General features: G+C 38.1%; 1 protein-coding gene across 1 annotated transcript in view; it reads left to right on the top strand.

Annotated features, from left to right (window-relative positions):
* Positions 1-17,915, top strand: part of PRRG1 (proline rich and Gla domain 1) — a 104,200-nt gene that overhangs the window by 50,242 nt on the left and 36,043 nt on the right. Inside the window, exon 2 of the mRNA XM_033202100.1 lies at positions 11,855-11,905. Within this exon, the coding sequence (XP_033057991.1) occupies positions 11,896-11,905 (10 nt within the window). The 5' untranslated portion in view covers positions 11,855-11,895. The remainder of the gene's footprint in view (positions 1-11,854; positions 11,906-17,915) is intronic.

The following is a 17,915-nucleotide window of genomic DNA, read 5'->3' as shown; positions in this document are numbered from 1 at the left end:
CTGTTGCCCAGGCTGGAGTGCAGTGGCCGGACCTCAGCTCACTGCAAGTTCCGCCTCCTGGGTTTACACCATTCTCCTGCCTCAGCCTCCCGAGTAGCTGGGACTACAGACGCCTGCCACCTCGTCCGGCTAGTTTTTGGTATTTTTTAGTAGAGACGGGGTTTCACCTTGTTAGCCAGGCTGGTCTTGATCTCCTGACCTTGTGATCCACCCGTCTCGGCCTCCCAAAGTGCTGGGATTACAGGCTTGAGCCACTGCGCCCGGCCATTGCCACTGTTTTAAACCTGTGTAATGGGAGTTTGTTTTACTACTTTCCCTAAACTGAAAACAACCTGTCTTAGTTGATTCAGGCTGCTATAACAAAGTACTTTAGGTAATTTTTGAAAAACAAAAATTTATTGCTCAGTTCTGGAAGCTGGAAGTCACAAATTAAGACGACGGCAGATTTAGTATCTAGTGAGAGCTTACTCTCTGCTTCAAAGATGGTACCTTACTGCTGTGTCCTCACATGGCAAAAGGGGATGGGAAGCTCCCTCAAGCCTCTTTTATAGGGATATTAATCCCATTCATGAGAATGCAGCCTCATGACTTAATCCCTTCCCAAAGGCTCCACCCGTTAACACTGTCATAATTAGGTATTAACTTCCAACATATGAATTTTGGAGGACACCAACATTCAGACCATAGCACAATCCAAGTGTCTGTCACTGGTAGAATAAATAATGAACAGGGGTGTGTGTGTGTGTACGTGCCTGTGTGTGTGCGTATAATATACAGAGCCAGTGGTAAGAATGAATCTACTACATTACCTGCAACAGTATGGATGAATCTCACAAACAAGATGCTAAGCAGAAGCCAAAAAGATCTAAAAGCATATACTAATGATTTCGTTTATATGAAGATCAAAAATGTAAAACTCATTTATGGTATAAGAAATCAGGTTAGTGATTCCTAGTGCCTACCACTCCTTTCCTCACTCTGCTAATTCCAAATACAGAGCTTGTTCTCATCACTGTAACCACCACCACTACTCTTACTGTCACAGAGTGTCCAGGGTCGTCTTCTTCAGGGCTTATAAGGTCCAGGGAAGTTATAAGGATGGCTGTCTACAAGGAAACATTGAATGGGAACTGGCTAAAGCCTCAGGTATGGCTAAAAATTGGATGGGAACTGGCTAAAGGGTCACACATGGATAAAAATTGGATGGCAACTGGCTAAAGCCTCAGGCATGGATAGGCATCCTTACAGTAGGGAGGTCATCAGCAAGGGAGTGGCTACTGCCCAAGGGAAGCCCTCAGCATATAGCCCCAGGAAAGATTCTGACCATGTGCTTGCTCTTATGGCTTGTAGATGCTGAACCCACCCCCAAGGGGCTCCTGAGCATTCAAGAAATGGCCCTCACTAAAAATGCTTCTTCATTTTTAATCTGTTTGATTCCTTTCTGGTCTGACTCTTCCAACCTAGGCCCCACTGATTTCTCTCTTTCCTTCAATGCAGAGGAGCCTTTCTAGCCTGGAAGGTGGGTTTGGGTGGGTAGGATTGGAGGAGGAACTTCTGCTGTCATTATTTTATTTAATAATTTCATCTGCTAGAAGACTTCTTGGTTTTCCCAAGTACCTTAAAAGACAGAAAAACTTACTTTTTCTCTTTTTCTGACCCATAATTGTCTTTCATTTGAAGCAATGAACACAAAATGGCTTAGGTACTTGTAGGGCAGATGGTAAATACACAGTAAAGAAAGAAGCAAAAAACATAAACTATTGGGAGAAACAACTTTAGTAAACATCTTAAAATGTCATTCCATAAGACTTGGGTTGAATTAGGTAATAAAAGTATTATTAATATTATGAAATTTCGAGGAGAAACGAGTTTATGTGTGTGGTGGAAAAAATATTTGTTTTAGATTCATGGTATTTCAGGTGGTGGCAAGATATCCAGGTGTAGATTTCTCTGAGGCATTTAGACTTGTGAAACTGAAGGGATGGGTCAAGGCTGAATGTATAGATTTATTGGGATGGAAGGTAAAATTCAAACATCATTGTGGATGAAATAAACTATTTCTGTTAGAGAATACAGTTGACTTTATGAAGTGATTTATAGGGCATCTAGATTGTTTGATGTGGTGTGCAATGACTTTTTTATTCACTGAGGTGTTTCTATAGTTTTAGCATAATTTATTTAAATGGTTGTACCATTATCTTTAATATTTTATTGTGCACTGGAAATATAAGTCCCACTGTCATATAAAATTAATATCTCTCACTTGAAAGTTAGAGAATTCTCTTCCTGTTGTTACTGATGGTGCTGGATCTCTGTGTTTCAATGATACTTACACTAGGCTTCCTTGTTATTTCTTTGACTTGTTGACGTATGAAAATTCAGTAAGCCATTTCATTGTATACACCAGGGATTGTTAAATAATGGCTGGCTGCCGGTTTTTGTGTGGCCATGAATTGAGAATGGTTTTACATTTTTAAATGTAAAAAAATTAAAGAAGGGTATTTTATGATACATGAAAACTATATAAAATTCACATTTCAGTGTCCATAAATAAAGTTTTTATTAAAATATAGCCACACAGAATTTGTTTCTGTGGCTGCTTTCATGCTGTAACAGTAGAGTTGGGTAGTTGCAACAGAGACCATATGACCCTCACAGCCTAAAATATTTATTCTCTAGCTTTTTACCGAAAAAGCCAATTGACCCCGATATACACCAACTGTTGTATCATTAGAAAACTAGTGCCAGGTGTGGTGGCTCACACCTGTAATCCCAGCACTTTGGGAAGCTCAAGCTTGCCTAGCTTTGCTTAGGCGGGTGGATCACTTGTGCCCAGGAGTTTGAGGCCAGCCTGGGCAACATGGTGAAACCCTGTCTGTACAAAAAAAATACAAAAATTACCAGGAGGCTTAGGTGGGAGGATCACTTGAACCTGGGAGGCAGTATCCCCCAAAAATACATAAACCCACAGAAGTATTTATCTTACACAGGCAATAGTTATTTAATAACATCTTTTCCTGCTTTATTTTTCTCCTTGATAGGTACCACTATTTATCACTGTTTTACATACTATACTTTTGCTTGTTTAAATAAACAGACACAGGTTAACTATTTCTTCCCTCTAGATTGTAACTTTAGTGAGGGCAGGGGTTTGTGTCTGTATTGCTTACTGTTGGATTCTCTAGCACCTAGGCATGTAGTAGACACACAATGTATATTTTATTTGAGTATTTACATAATATATATCTGTTGAATTGAGAAACGAACGGCTGAATTTGCTACATATTACTGTATCCAACTCTGAGGATGACTGGGCGATAGAAACAAAGTATCCTTTGTTCATTTGCATAGCTTGCCTAGCTTTGCTCTAGAGATTGTAGGAGGTATCTCTGAATTTCAGCAATATCTAACAGCATTTTGATGCTGTTCCCTAGTGTATATAGCACTGAAGAACAGCATGTATATACATATTAGATACATTCATTTTTAAAAGTATTTAATAATATACTTTTATAATGTATTTTATATAATTATGTTAATAGATCATATATTATTTTATATTAATATTTAATGTTAATTATACATATGAATATAAATTTACATATATCTATACCTCAAGCTTTTATATCAATTATTGTTTTTATACATTGAAACAGTAGGCTTTGTGAAGTGAATGGCACATAGTAAATACCTAAAGGTTAAAATAATTGAAGAATTAAGCAAGCTCTTAGGTAATAGGTTATTTTATGAAGACAGAGGTATTGCTTAGTGGTTTCCCACTGCTTTTACAATGAAATCCAAATGGTTTTCCAGCCAGTAAAGCCTTGTATGATTTGACCATTTGTCTTTGTCTCCCACCTTCTCCCTTGCTTGTTATGCTGAAATCAAACTGAACTTTTTTTTTTTTTTTTTGAGACAGAGTCTCGCTCTGTCTCCAAGGCTGGAGTGCAGTGCAGGGGTGTGATCTCGGCTCACTACAACCTTCACCTCCTAGGTTCAAGCAATTCTCCTGCCTCAGCCTCCTGAGTAGCTAGGATTACAGGCGCACACCACCACACCCGGCTAATTTTTGTATTTTCAGTAGAGACGGGGTTTCACCACATTGGCCAGGCTGGTCTTGAACTCCTGACCTGAGGTGATCCGCCTGCCTTGGCCTCCCAAAGTGCTGGGATTACAGGCATGAGCCACCACGCCCGGCCCGAACCGAACTTCTTTAAGTTACTCTATTACCTTAAGGTCCTTTATTTATAGTTAAACAAAATATAATGACTCCCCCATAGACTCTAAGCTCTATTAGGGCAGGGATCACAGATGCCTTATTCACCATTAGCAACCCAATGTTTAGCAAAATAACTAAAATGTAATAAGCAGTAAGTAAATATTTTTTGAATGACTACATATGTGATTAAAAGAACACTGGAGTTGATGTCAGAAACCCTAGGTTAAAATCTTGGGAATGCATTCTGAATCTTGACCTAGGTACCAATTACACAACTGTGTTTGTCAAAAGTCATCGAGTTTTAATGTTGGCCTTTTTTATGTAAATGTGTTGATAAGTTTTTAAAAACCCAATCCTAAGATCCTCCTATTTACTGTGTGAACATGAGTAAGTCCATTTCTCTGAAGTTTAGTTTTATCATTTATCAAGAAGTCTTTTTGCACCTATCTCAGAGTTGTTGCAAGCACTGATAAGATGACATAAGTGAAATTGCCTTATCATAATAGATATACAACAAATACCAGTTGAATTTCTATTCTGTGAAGGATATAGAAGCAGAAAGATGCAGAGGTGAAACTCCCAGAGGCCAAATAGGATGAAACTTTCACTTACGGAAGAGCTCTTAGATAGCCAAAGAGAGTTGTGACTTTAAGAGACACCACAAGGAGGGAATGAACTCCAGGGAGCACCTGATCTCTAGAGTTTGCCACAGGGCCCTTAGATCCTTTTACCCTTAAAAATTAGAAGGGCCTTGGGGTCTGGGGAAGAGCAAGAGGCTGGGACTGGTAAAGCCTTAAGGAGAGTTACCAGAGATTATAGTCATGGTGTATTCAAGCACCGTGGTAGACAGTGAAGTGATTGACCTGCCTAATCAACCATGAGAGAGCCATGTGGCTAAAAAGTAAAGTCAACATAGAAGTTCTCTACAAATTAAAATGTAGCCTGCAGTGTTTCAAAACTAATAAAGAGCTAGATTTAATTGAATCTCAGAGGATTACTGGAAGAAGAATAACTACCAAGAATGGGAGTTTCCAGTCTATTGTCATGGGAAGGCTAAGAAAAGAGGGGCAAGTGCATTTAAGGAACATCAAAAATGGCAAAGGAACTCTGAGAGAACTGGAGGTTCTCTAAGAGTTCCAAATTTAAATCATTCCAAATTTAAAACATCAAAGCAGCTGAAGCCAAATCATATTTTAATTTAAAACATTCAGCTCACAAAATATACCTTATGTCACTCTCTGTCTGAAGTAGTAATAGTTACACTTAATGTATTGAACCATATTGATCAACTAGAAAATAAACCTCAAGAACCAGATTGTACCAAAACATTTTGAGGGGAAAAATACCAAATCTTTGTTAGTATCCTCATAGGTCCTGCTTACTGTTATTAATAACTATTAAAACTGTTATTTAATCCTCCGTCAAAGCCTGTGAAATTAGAGCTACTATTAATAACCCCATTATGGTTGAAGAAACTAAGTCTTAAAGAGGCTAAATAACTTTCCCAAGATCAGATAGACGGTAATTGGCAGACCAGGCCTCAAGCCCACATATGTATGATAGCGAAGCCCATGCTCTTACCTATTGTTGGAACTCTTTGTTGGGATGTATATAACATGTCATTATTTAAAAGGTCATGCTTGTACGTGTCTATTAAGATGGTGGCTCAAGCCTGTAATCCCAGCATTTTGGGAGGCCGAGACGGGCGGATCACGAGGTGAGGAGATCAAGACCATCCTGGCTAACACGGTGAAACCCCATCTCTACTAAAAATACAAAAAACTAGCCGGGCGCGGTGGCGGACATCTGTAGTCCCAGCTACTCGGGAGGCTGAGGCAGGAGAATGGCGTAAACCTGGGAGGCGGAGCTTGCAGTGAGCTGAGATCCGGCCACTGCACTCCAGCCTGGGTGACAGAGTGAGACTCGTCTCAAAAAAAAAAAAAAAAAGATAAGTATATCAAGGCTGGGCACAGTGGCTGACTCCTGTAATCCCAGCACTTTGGGAGGCTAAGGCGGGCGAATCACGAGGTCAGGAGGTCGAGACCAGCCTGTCCGACATGGTGAAACCCCGTCTCTACTAAAAATGCAAAAAAATAGCTGGATGTAGAGACGGGTGCATATAATCCCAGCTACTCAGGAGGCTGAGGCAGGAGAATCGCTTGAACCCGGGAGGCGGAGGTTGTAGTGAGTTGAGATTGCACCACTGCACTCCAGCCCAGGCCACACAGTGAGACTCCATCTCAAAAAAAAAAAAAAAAGGTAAGGATATGAAAACATCAAGTTATGCACCTTAAATATATACAATTAAGGAAGACTATAGTAAAAAAAATTCAGATTGAAAAATCAACAGGAAACAAACCTGATATGGTTCTCAAAAAAGATATACTTTCCAAAAGGTAGATAAAATATGATACAGATTCTATTATTGTCCCAAATTAAGGAAATTTTAGCATATCTAATAAGATAAGTAATATATAAAAGAACCTAACATTTTCCCTAGTATATTATAACATAGTAATTATTCAATCAACATTCAAACAACTGTATATTATACAGTGGTATTTTGTTTGGTGTTTTCTGAACTGAAATGATAGCAGCTCCCAGGACATTGATATAAAGTCAGTCTGGATCTCCATCAAAAACATAGTGTCCACTTTGCAATCTTCAGCCTGTATTTGGGGATGCATAGTTCTGTATGTAGTTCTTTGACAGTTTTAGTGATGCTGGGGTCCTAATAATGTGGATATTATCTTGCTCTACCTAAGTACTGTACTGAACACTGCATTTCTGCATTGTTAAGTTGTCATTTCTAAACTGTAGGAACAGTATAAAGATCAATAAAGTCTTCACTTACAATTTTAAAAGCTGTGATACTGGAAATCTGTTCGGTGCCAATATGACTTCCATGTACAAGAAATGCACACAGAGAAGAAATCCTGAAAACTGTAGATTGTTGACTCTTACTTGAATATAATTGATATGGTTTGGCTGTGTCCCCACCCAAATCTCATCTTGAATTCCCATGTGTCATGGGAGGGACGCAGTGGGAGGTAATTGAATCATGGAGGGCAGGTCTTTCTCATGCTGTTCTTGTGATAGAGAGTAAGTCTCATGAGATCTGATGGTTTTATAAGGGGGAGTTTCCCTGCACAAGCTTTCTCTTTTTGCCTGCTGCCATCCATGTAAGACGTGACTTGCTCCTCCTTGCCTTCTGCCATGATTGTGAGGCTTCCCCAGCCACATGCAATCATAAGTCCGTTAAACCTCTTTGTAAATTCCCAGTCTCAGGTATGTCTTTATCGGCAACGAAGAGACTAATACAATACTGAGAGAGAGTATCATGTATAACATTGTTACTGAATTGTAAACTCAAAAAAAAAAAAGCAGAGAATTTGTCTCTCTTGTTTGCCAATTTTTTCTCTAAGGCAGGGTTTTTTTAACTTTGACACTATTGACATTTTAGACTGGTTAATTCTTTTTTGTAGGGGGCTGTTCCGTGCATTGTAGGATGTTTAGCAGTTCCTGGCCCCAACCCACTAGATGTCAGCAGCACCAGTCTCCAGTTGTGACAAACAAAAATACCTCTAGACATTGATAAATGCCCCCTCGGGGGAAAATTGCTTCCATTTGAGAACCACTACTCTGAAGAATAAAATAGCATATGGCAAATAAAAGACACTCACCAAATATTTTTGTCTTGACTGAATACAGGAAAGAACAGTCTTCCACAAAATGTACCACTTGTGATATGCTTTAAATATCTAAGTATGACCTGGAAACATTTCTATAACTTTAATAGTTATATATTCTATATACATTAGAAAATATAGAACATGACAAACCCATGTTTTTGCATAGTATTTTATAGGACAGCGCTAAAGTGGATACTGAAGTTAAAAAGTAACTTAATGGAAAGAAACATTAAGTAACTGTACACAACAGAAACATTAAGCACAACTCATCAAATTGATTAAGGTGGTATGTGAATTACTGGAGTTTGAAGCACTCATTTATACTAAGGGAAACTTAAGCACAAATGAACTTCCCCTAAGTCTGGTTTGTGTGCACCACTAGAATCCTCTTTAGGAATGATCTAGTGCCTTGCACAGGCTAGATACAGGTGTTGATGACAAATTGCTTACTTACCCTTTGAGAATTAGTCTGATAGATACTATAAGATATTAACATCTGGATGAGGTAGCATTATGAGAGTTCACAGGAAAAAGAAATTACTTTCTACTCAGGTAATGAGGGAAAGTATCACTATTGATATTGAAGGATGAATGGAGTTTTTGTAGTAGATAATACAGAGGAAAAGAGTAGAGGCAAAGAGTTGGACCAGTTCAAAACATATTTAAGGGATGAGTAGGGGCTGGTTTGGCTGGAGTGTAGTATAGCTATTAAGAAAGGTGGAATCTGGTTGTAGAGGGCGTGTAATGCCAGGGTGGGTTAATCCATGGAACAAAGATTATTTGATTTTCTAATGTCTGGCTAAAAACTGCTTTGTTGTTATTGTTGTTTTTAAGTGTATTGCCGTTATTTTAGAAGTAATGTTTAGTTTGGGATGGGGACCTGACTGAGAATCATAAATAAATACTGCTGCTTAGAGAAGTATAAAAACTAACACACACACACACACACACACACACACACACACACACTAGCTGAAAGAAGAGACCAGAGACTAGAACAGCAGAGGATCAGAATGGAAAGATCATGACATCAGAAGAAGCAAGGAGGTAACCTGGGCCTGGGGGAGTTTGCGGTTTGAGATGATATGGGTAGTAGGCCTGGAGCCTTTTATCTCTGTAAGAAAATTGTCTTATTTAAAATAAGATGCTGATCTTTGGAGGTTTATTACTGAAACGCTAGATGAGGTGGCTGACATGTAGTATTGATTTTTGCCTCCTTGGTTTTATCTTCCCCTGGAAGATAGCTGCCTCCAATGATGCTTGTTGTTTCCACCATGCTGACCTCTGGAGCGGCAACTCCTCTTTGAAAATCCTGGCCCATGCCTGACAGCTCTTTCCTTTGTGGTTTCTCCTAACACAACTGAAATAGGCTTGATTCTTTTCTAAAAGACTTTATTAAATATTAAAGAATAAACAAGAAATAAAATACGAGAAGTCCTGCCAGATTTACCTAGCATCTCTGATATCACTGTCCCTGGTCAAGCCACTCTCATACTTCAAATCTCCTTGCCCTACTGCTGCCAGAAGTGTCTTCTTAAAATCCCAATTTAGCTATATCACTGCCCTGCTTAACTCTTTCATGGCTTCTCATTTGTACATGGATTACATTTTAGTATATTAACTTTCTTTTTGGTATTTCCTGGAGTAAGGATGGTTTTATAGTTATGTTGGCATAATGATTATTTCATTTATGTGATTTGAATGGGTTACAGTTAAAATTGAGATGATACTTGGGAAGGGTGAGAACCTTCCTGTAAAAAGGTATGAGGTCTAACACTTTCCTAAAGGTTTCCCAGAATAGCTTTATTTGAAGGGTCAGGAGTCACTGGATTTCAAATTGTGCTTCCTAGAGTGCTAGGTTTCTGATGAGGTATGTCCAGGTCACCTCCAGAAAAAAATCTCAGTGGGTGAGACTACAACCCTCCACCCCAATTCTGCCTGAAGAGTTCCACCCTAACCCATTTTTTATATATTGGTGGTCTGCATAAAATTTTTTGAGGACTGTCTGCTGCTTTCAAAAAAGATGCATTGATGAGAAGTCATTAGATGATTTCTAAAGTTCCTTTCAACTCAGAATTATCTGAGAATCCAGCCCCCTTGACTTCTTTCTTGATTCACTTTATGCTAATTTTGTTCCATATGATTAATGCGTTGTTAGAAAGTAATAGAATTTCAGAGCTGCAAGAAACTTTAGCAGTTATCTTGTCCAGTTTTCCAAAATGAGCGCCAAAGAACAAGACTCCTGAGAAATGCCCGTTGCTTACAGAAAGGACTATATAGCTAAATACTTTGAGACTGTACTTCTGTCCCATTGCTCAGTAGCATTTTAAAGGCTCTGAAAAGTCTTATAATAAAGAAACCTGATTAAATTAAGTCAGTATTTCCTACATTGGAAGCATGGGCTTTGTTTCAACTTACTGTGACTTTCTTTATCTGAGACTAGTTTCTGCCCTATTACCAGATCAAAGAGCCCTGGTTTTGAATAACATACTTTTTAACATGCTGTGTGTCATGCGCGTCCTTGTGAAGAGACCACCAAACGGGCTTTGTGTGAGCAATAAAGCTTTTTAATCACCTGGGTGCAGGCGGGCTGAGTCCGAAAAGAGAGTCAACGAAGGGAGATAAGGGTGGGGCCGTTTTATAGGATTTGGTAGGTAAAGGAAAATTACAGTCAAAGGGGGGTTGTTCTCTGGCGGGCAGGAGTGGAGTCGCAAGGTGCTCAGTGGGGGAGCTTTTGAGCCAGGATGAGCCAGGAAAAGACTTTCACAAGGTAATGTCATCACTTAAGGCAGGAACAGGCCATTTTCACTTCTTTTGTGGTGGAATATCATCAGTTAAGGCGGGGCGGGGCCTTTTCACTTCTTTTGTGATTCTTCAGTTACTTCAGGCCATCTGGGTGTATACGTGCAAGTCACAGGGGATGCGATGGCTTGGCTTGGGCTCAGAGGCCTGACACTGTGGAGAATAATTTGGGAAAACTCATATAGTTAAGCCTCCTCCTTTTGCAAAGAATTTACGATAGAAAATGATTGATCAGGTGTCACACAGTTGGTTATCAGGTCTCAGTCTAATATTTATTCCTTAATGGTCTCTGCTTAACTTCAAGTAGGTTATAGATTCCTTAATGGACTGACAGTTTATGTCTTATAGCTTTACCTTTCAGGTGCTTAGTTTCATATTGGGAACATGACAAGTGAATAATAAATGCATGATAGCTCTATGATTGAATCCTGTGAGAATATGAAGCATTATGATATGAATTGGTTTCTGTGTATGTATGAGGTGTTTTTTTTCCCATCTTTTGGAAACAATTTCTGCTCCCCTGTGTACACCCTTTCTCTGTAATTGCAGTGTATGTTTTTTGTTTCTCCAAAGTTTCTGTTGTCAGTAGTTTATGGTCATTGATTCATACTGTTTATTGGAAATAACTCTGTGGGCTGCTTTGCCTCAGGGCTAATTTGATTAGGGATGCTGTTGTTTTACACCATTTGGGAAAATGTTACACTATAAAGGCTATTGAATTTGTCACAGAATGATATTGAAGGGAAGCCAGAGACAGGAAAGCTAGTAACTTGCTGGCCTGGTTATTAGCATTGGGCAGTTTGGGATTTTTGTCTGCCATTTGTGTTGATATTGCTGTTTTCTGAAGAGATAAATGTGTGACCAATTGAGGATTGTTATTTGGCATGGACAGAAACTAGTACCAGATAAAGAAGGTCATAGTTAGTTGATATAGATTCCCTGCTTCCAGAATATTGTGCTTCTGTCCTCTGAGGTTAGATTATCTGTTTGTGAGGGAGAAAACATTTATGTAAGGGAGAAAGATTGGAATGTACTGAAATGAAATGCTCACATTGACCACATCAGCTGTACTGGAGCTTATCTGATGTAGCCACTCAGCCTCTATCAATCTGACTGTGTGTATGTGCTCTGTTTTGTACAGGGAATCGTCATCCAGGGACCTGCCAGAAACCACAAGAAAACATGGGGAGGGGTAAGTTTCTCTTCCCTTTTAAGTAATTTAGACTGTCTCCATAGCTATTATAGTCAGGAAATTAAATTTCTAACTCATAGTATATTTGTGGACACCTAAATTGTATTTCTTGTTAGTGTTAAAAAGTTTTTGTCTGAAGCAGGGCTTTGCAGAGAAAGATCATCAACCACATTTGTTCTCTGGATCTTTGATTTCTTCTTTTGTAGAGACCTCCCAGTACAGGGAGAGATGGATGAATATATATATAGTATATATATATTAGTATATTTACTATATAATATATATAATACTATATGTATACTAATATATAGTGTGTATATATGTATTGGTGTATATATAGATATATATACTATAATATATAGTGTATATATAGATATATATACTATAATATATAGTGTATATATAGATATACCTATATATATAGACCTTCCCCAAACCCAGCTTCTTTACAACTTTTTTCTGTTTTCTGTTTTCATGCTAGTAACATAAAATAAAGAGTCTACTATGCAGCCAGTGAAAGTAGTAAAAATAATCATCTGTGAGGCTGATCTGTAATTTTTTTTTTTATTTTGAAGCCCAGCATTAAGAACCGTTAGATGAATTACTTTTGTTTATTTTTGCCTTCTCATAAGGCTGTTTATGGGCAGTGGACAACAGATAAATTTAAGTTCATTTCCTTGTTAATATTAAGCAGCCACCAGAGGGACTTCATAAATAATTCTAATTAATGTATATCATGGCAACCTAAAATAATCAAAGGGTCAGAATCTAGTTTAAAGAGTTTATTCAAGTGCAAAGGTTGAGGACGGACTCATCTGGAAAGCACTGATTCCAAAGAATGGAAATCACTGTTTCCAATTGTAGAAGTTTGGGGACCACTTGAATAGACAAAGTTTAGGATATTTTAACAGAATTTTAACATCTTTCTATGTAAGGCTTACTGCATAGTTACAATGACCTGATTGATCCAGGTGTTCCTTTTCTTTCAGGAAAGGTATATTTAACATTCCACACTGAAGATGTGATTGTCATGGGGTTTCTGTTTGGGGCACCCTCTGATCTGAGTTAGGTACAGGATAATAAAGGAAGGGTAGCAAAGATCAGTGACTGAAAGTGGGAGGTCTAGCCTCTGGTCTTTACTATTCATTTACAAAACAACAGCAATGAGGAAGAGTGTTAAACTATAACCTAAGAAGCAGAATTGCAAAATATGTTATGTGACTGAAACCACAGTCACATCTCTCCCAAGGCTTAAAGTGTTTTGGGGGGTTCCAACAGCTTTTAAATTTTATTAATTTTCACAATCATAAAATTAGAATGCTATGAAGGATCTCAGAGGAAGATTTGGTGTGTGGTGTGGTATAGTATAGTGAGAAGAATACTGGATACAAAAGGCCTGAATTCAAGTTCTACCTCTACTACCTTGATCAAATCCTAGAAACTCCCTAAACTTGTTTGTTCATCCCTGAGGTGGGATTAATACATTCTGCACTTCTAGCCTCAGAAAGTTGTGGTTGGCATAATGTGATAATACATGTAAAAGTGTTTTGAGAGTTCTAAAGTGTAATGGAATACAGCAGTGGGATCTGCCCATTACTGTCCTTACTAACTATATCTTCATTGTTTTTTTAATGGGTAAAAATGAAGTTATTTGACCAGATGCTTCTGTAGGCAGCATGACTGGGACTTGAGCCATGCAAGCAACTGAGAGTTCCTTCTTCTGTTGCATTTTGCTTGCCCCACCCTTGTATGGGCCCTGGTAGGAAGCCCCAAGGATTATGAATCAATCACGGAAAGTATCTTCTTGAATCTTGCTGAATCAGCTTTTGTTCCTGTTTTCTCCAGAGCTTCCCTTGGAAATGATTAGGCCTGGCTATTCTGGTTCTTTCTAAATCTTCACAAAAGATGGCAATCTCTGATGGTTTGGAATTTTTAAAACTAAATAAAATTTTTAAAAACTATTCGTAATTCTGGGACTAATCTGTGCCACGGCCTGCCCGCAAATCAGCTGTCAATGGAAGCTTCCAGAGTAGTGATACAGCTCCAATGGCTGGGGGAACTCCAGGGTCCTTAGTCTCACGCGGAGTTAGATAAAACGACACAGACACACGTGGAGTGGTTTTAAGTAGTGGAGAGTTTAATAGGCAACAAAGAAGGAAGAAGCTCCCGCCTACAGAGACAGAGGGAGAGGGGCTCCCAGCTGAGAGAGGAAAGCTGGAGTGTGGTGGAAAAACAGCCAGTTATATGAGGAGGCTGGAGGAGGCAGTGTCTGATTTGCATAGGGCTCAGGGGATTGGTTTGACCAGGTATGTCATTCACATAGCCTGTGAGAAAACTGGCCCTCCCACTCTAGCTTTTTAATGTGCAAATGTAGGGCACCATGATGTTCTACATATGTGGGGATATGTGGGGACGGCCACGTTGCCAGGAACATGTTGGGGCAAGAGGAAGAAGATGGTGGGAATGGCCATGTTTGTGTGGACCAGTTTCCCATGGCCAGCATTTGCATATCAAAGCTTGCCGGCCCAACTCTAAGAGCCTGGCCTTTCCTGCTAGACAAGAAACGTTTCTGGAGCTGCTTTAAAAGAAAGAAAAACTTCCCAAGGACCCCTTTTCCTATCTATCTGCCTAAAATAATTTCTTAGTAACTCCTATAACATTAACACATCATGTTTGGTCCTCACCCAATCCCAAAAGCTTCAAGTGGATTTGGAGAATGCTGTGGTTGTTGGATACTGCCATAGCCATATAGAGGAGAGAGCTGCACTGAGACAAGGAAACCCATTCTTTCTCATTTCCTCTATTCATTTTTAGACTGCTCATCAGGTCACTAGCAAAGGAACTATTATTAGGTGCTTAGTTTAGAAGATGTCTCAGCAACTTTTTGTTCAAATGGTCAGGCAATTAGTATATTTGAACAATGTGGGGGCTAGGGATGCTGACTCTGTTGCGTAATCAAAAATTCATGTATAATTTTTGATGCCCCCAAAACTTAACTACTACTAGCCTACTGTTGACTGAAAGCCTTACCAATAACATAAACAATTGATTAGCACATACTTTATATGCTATGTGTATTACATACAGTATTCTTATAATAAAATACACTGGAGAATAGAAAATATTATTAAGAACATCATAAGGAAGAGAAAATGTATTTACTATTAAGTGGAAGTAGATCATCATAACGGTCTTCATTTTTGTCATCTTCACATGGAGTCAGTGGAGGAAGAAGAGGAATTGGTCTTGCTGTCTTGGGAGTGGCAGAGACTGCAGAAAATTTGCATATAAATTAACCTGTGCAGTTCAAATATGTGTTGTTCAAGAGTCAACTGTAGTTCTTGCTAAAGAACAGGGCATGGTAATGTAATCTGCAAAGATAGGCATGTTTCCAAGCTGGTGATGAGATAAGGGAAGTGCTTCAAAGAATGCTGCTTTTACAAATACAGAAGCTTGTGATAGCATTTTCACTGTGTTGACCACTTTGAAAGCATTTGTAATATCCTGAATCTCAAAGAGACTCTATCCTTTACTCTCTAAGCTTTGCTTAGTTTGCCTGATTACATTTGTTAATTGCTGACACTGTTATTGGGGAGAAAAAGATGCTAATGTATGCTCATTTTTCTCTTTTCTGGCACTGTACAATGAAATTTTCCCTGCATTTGGCAAAGATTCTCACAAACGTAGCCCAGTGTATCATACAGAGGGACACAGAGGAAAAATATTGCAAAGATATGGCACTAGTCTCATTACATAAATTAAGGATGCATGAAAACAAAAAACACAGTTGGATAACTGTACAGTTTAGGTGAGAAATTAAAACTGAGGTGAATTTCTTTTAGCATTCTTTGATACTAGATGAAGAAGTTATTTGTACATATGTGTTAGAAGAATCATTCGTTTATGTGACATGAAGGATTATAAACAAAATTTAAATCTTGAGGTGGGGAAGATGTGAACAGCTTTGTATATTTAATTTTTTATTAGCCTACTACTACCAGTGTCCATTGTGTGTGACACTGAAATCCCATTTACTATGTATGAATTCTTAAACAGGGCTTAGTCTTTGGGACTCTTAAGAATCTGTAATTATTCTGATATTAACACATTTCTGTAGAGCACTTTATAACTCACAGATATTCCCTCTGCATTATCTTGAGTTGCAAGACAACCCTATGATGTAAATAGGAATTGTTATCCTCATTTTATGTGTTATAAAACGGAGGTTCATAAGAAAAAGTCTTATCTATAATCCACAGACTACTAATGGAGAGCCAAAATGCAAATCTAGGTCTTCTTATGTCACATCCAGTTTTTTTCTTCCAATAAACCATATTCTGAATATCTTAATCATCAGTAGTGTGTAAGTCAATTAAAAACTTAAGAGCTGTCTGTTGCTATGAGAGGTATAGAAGAAATTATTTTTTAATATCTGCAGTGTTCATATATCATGAGGGACTGAACAGAAAGGCAAAGGGAAATGGCTCATTGTTCATCAACATTTAGGGTAACAGCTAAAATATATGTGTATCAGATGGTGGCGTGCCTCAAAGATGAAAATCCTCTGAGCAGCAGTGGTCCATGTCTGCGGTAATTCAAAAGGCAGCCACACTGATTGGCAGTGACCATAGTAGGTAACAAAACAATTCCGTTCAGAAGCTTGTGCTACACAGTCCGCAAGGGAAGGTGCCTAAAGTAAAGGGCCTTTTGCTGCTTACCTGGCCTATGTGAAACTCACCCGTTTGACTGATGAGTTTTTATCTTTGTGGTTTCTGTTGACACAAGGAATATAATGCATCATGGAGCACCAGAATAGCATGAGATAACAAGATGAGATACTGGTTCAAAAATGAACAGCATATATAAATAAAACTATATGTAAAATTCTAGTAGAGAACATTTTTACAAAGAGAACGTGAGGATTTTACAAATGTGTATATATAGGCTCACAAAATATTATAATATAATCAGGCCTCCATATCTGTGGGTTCCACATTTATAGATTCAACCAACCGTGGATTGAAGTTATTTGAGAAAAAAACAAAAAAATAAGAATACAACAATAAAATGCAAATGAAACAATACAGTATAACAACTATTTTCATAGCATTTACCTTGTATTAGGTTTTATAAGTAATCTAGAGATGATTTACAGTGTACAGAAGGATATGCATAGGTTATATGCAACTACTATGCCATTTTATATAAGGAACTTGAGCATTTTGGTATCCGTGGAAGTCCTGGAACCAATCCCCAATGGATACCAGATGACTGTTCTAGGGTATTTATCTTTAATCATCTTCAGATGGTAATTGAAACTATATTTTACCTTTTCATTTCTCCTCTGACCAACTGGTATATTCATGATAAAATGGTAAAAGGCCCAGTACTCCCAGTAAGTCTTATCTTTATCTACAATGAATATTTTTCAGTTTTCTTGCTTTAAAAATTTTGTAATTATTGTTTTTTTAACAGTGTTTCGGTAGAATTTGTGTTTTAAAGATATAGCTACTTTCCATCTGAGTTTTTTTCTATCTCAGAACACATTTCTATTACTGAATCTTCTAAGTGCTGTAGAAGCAAATTGTGGTGTCTGCTAGCCTCATATGAAGTTATTAATGGCTATTTTCACTATCTACCTTAAAAACAGAGCTTCTGGGAGAAGTTCATGTTGTCTTGATAATAGCAAACCATGAGCTAGCTGCTTTTACACATCTTCCACAAAATAGGAATAATACTTAGCCGTGAATTTTCAAAAGGATTAATTTTGCTTTGTTATATACAAAGCAATATCTGGAATAGCTTAATGATTGCAATCAGGCAGGTCTTATTAGTGGAGGATAATCCGAAATAAAATATGAAGATAACTTAGCATTTCTTTTTCTGTTTTTCCTCTTCCAGTATTTAGTCTTTGGAAATAGGTCTTACCTACCTAGCTTAGAAGAAAATCGTAGGTCTATAAAATCTTAATATGAAAAGTCAGTTTCCATTTTCATTTTCTGTACTTAAT

Source organism: Trachypithecus francoisi, unplaced genomic scaffold (assembly GCF_009764315.1).
Source record: "Trachypithecus francoisi isolate TF-2019V2 unplaced genomic scaffold, Tfra_2.0 Lachesis_group6, whole genome shotgun sequence".
Classification (NCBI taxonomy): domain Eukaryota; kingdom Metazoa; phylum Chordata; class Mammalia; order Primates; family Cercopithecidae; genus Trachypithecus; species Trachypithecus francoisi.
This window is presented reverse-complemented; position numbering and strand designations above follow the sequence as displayed.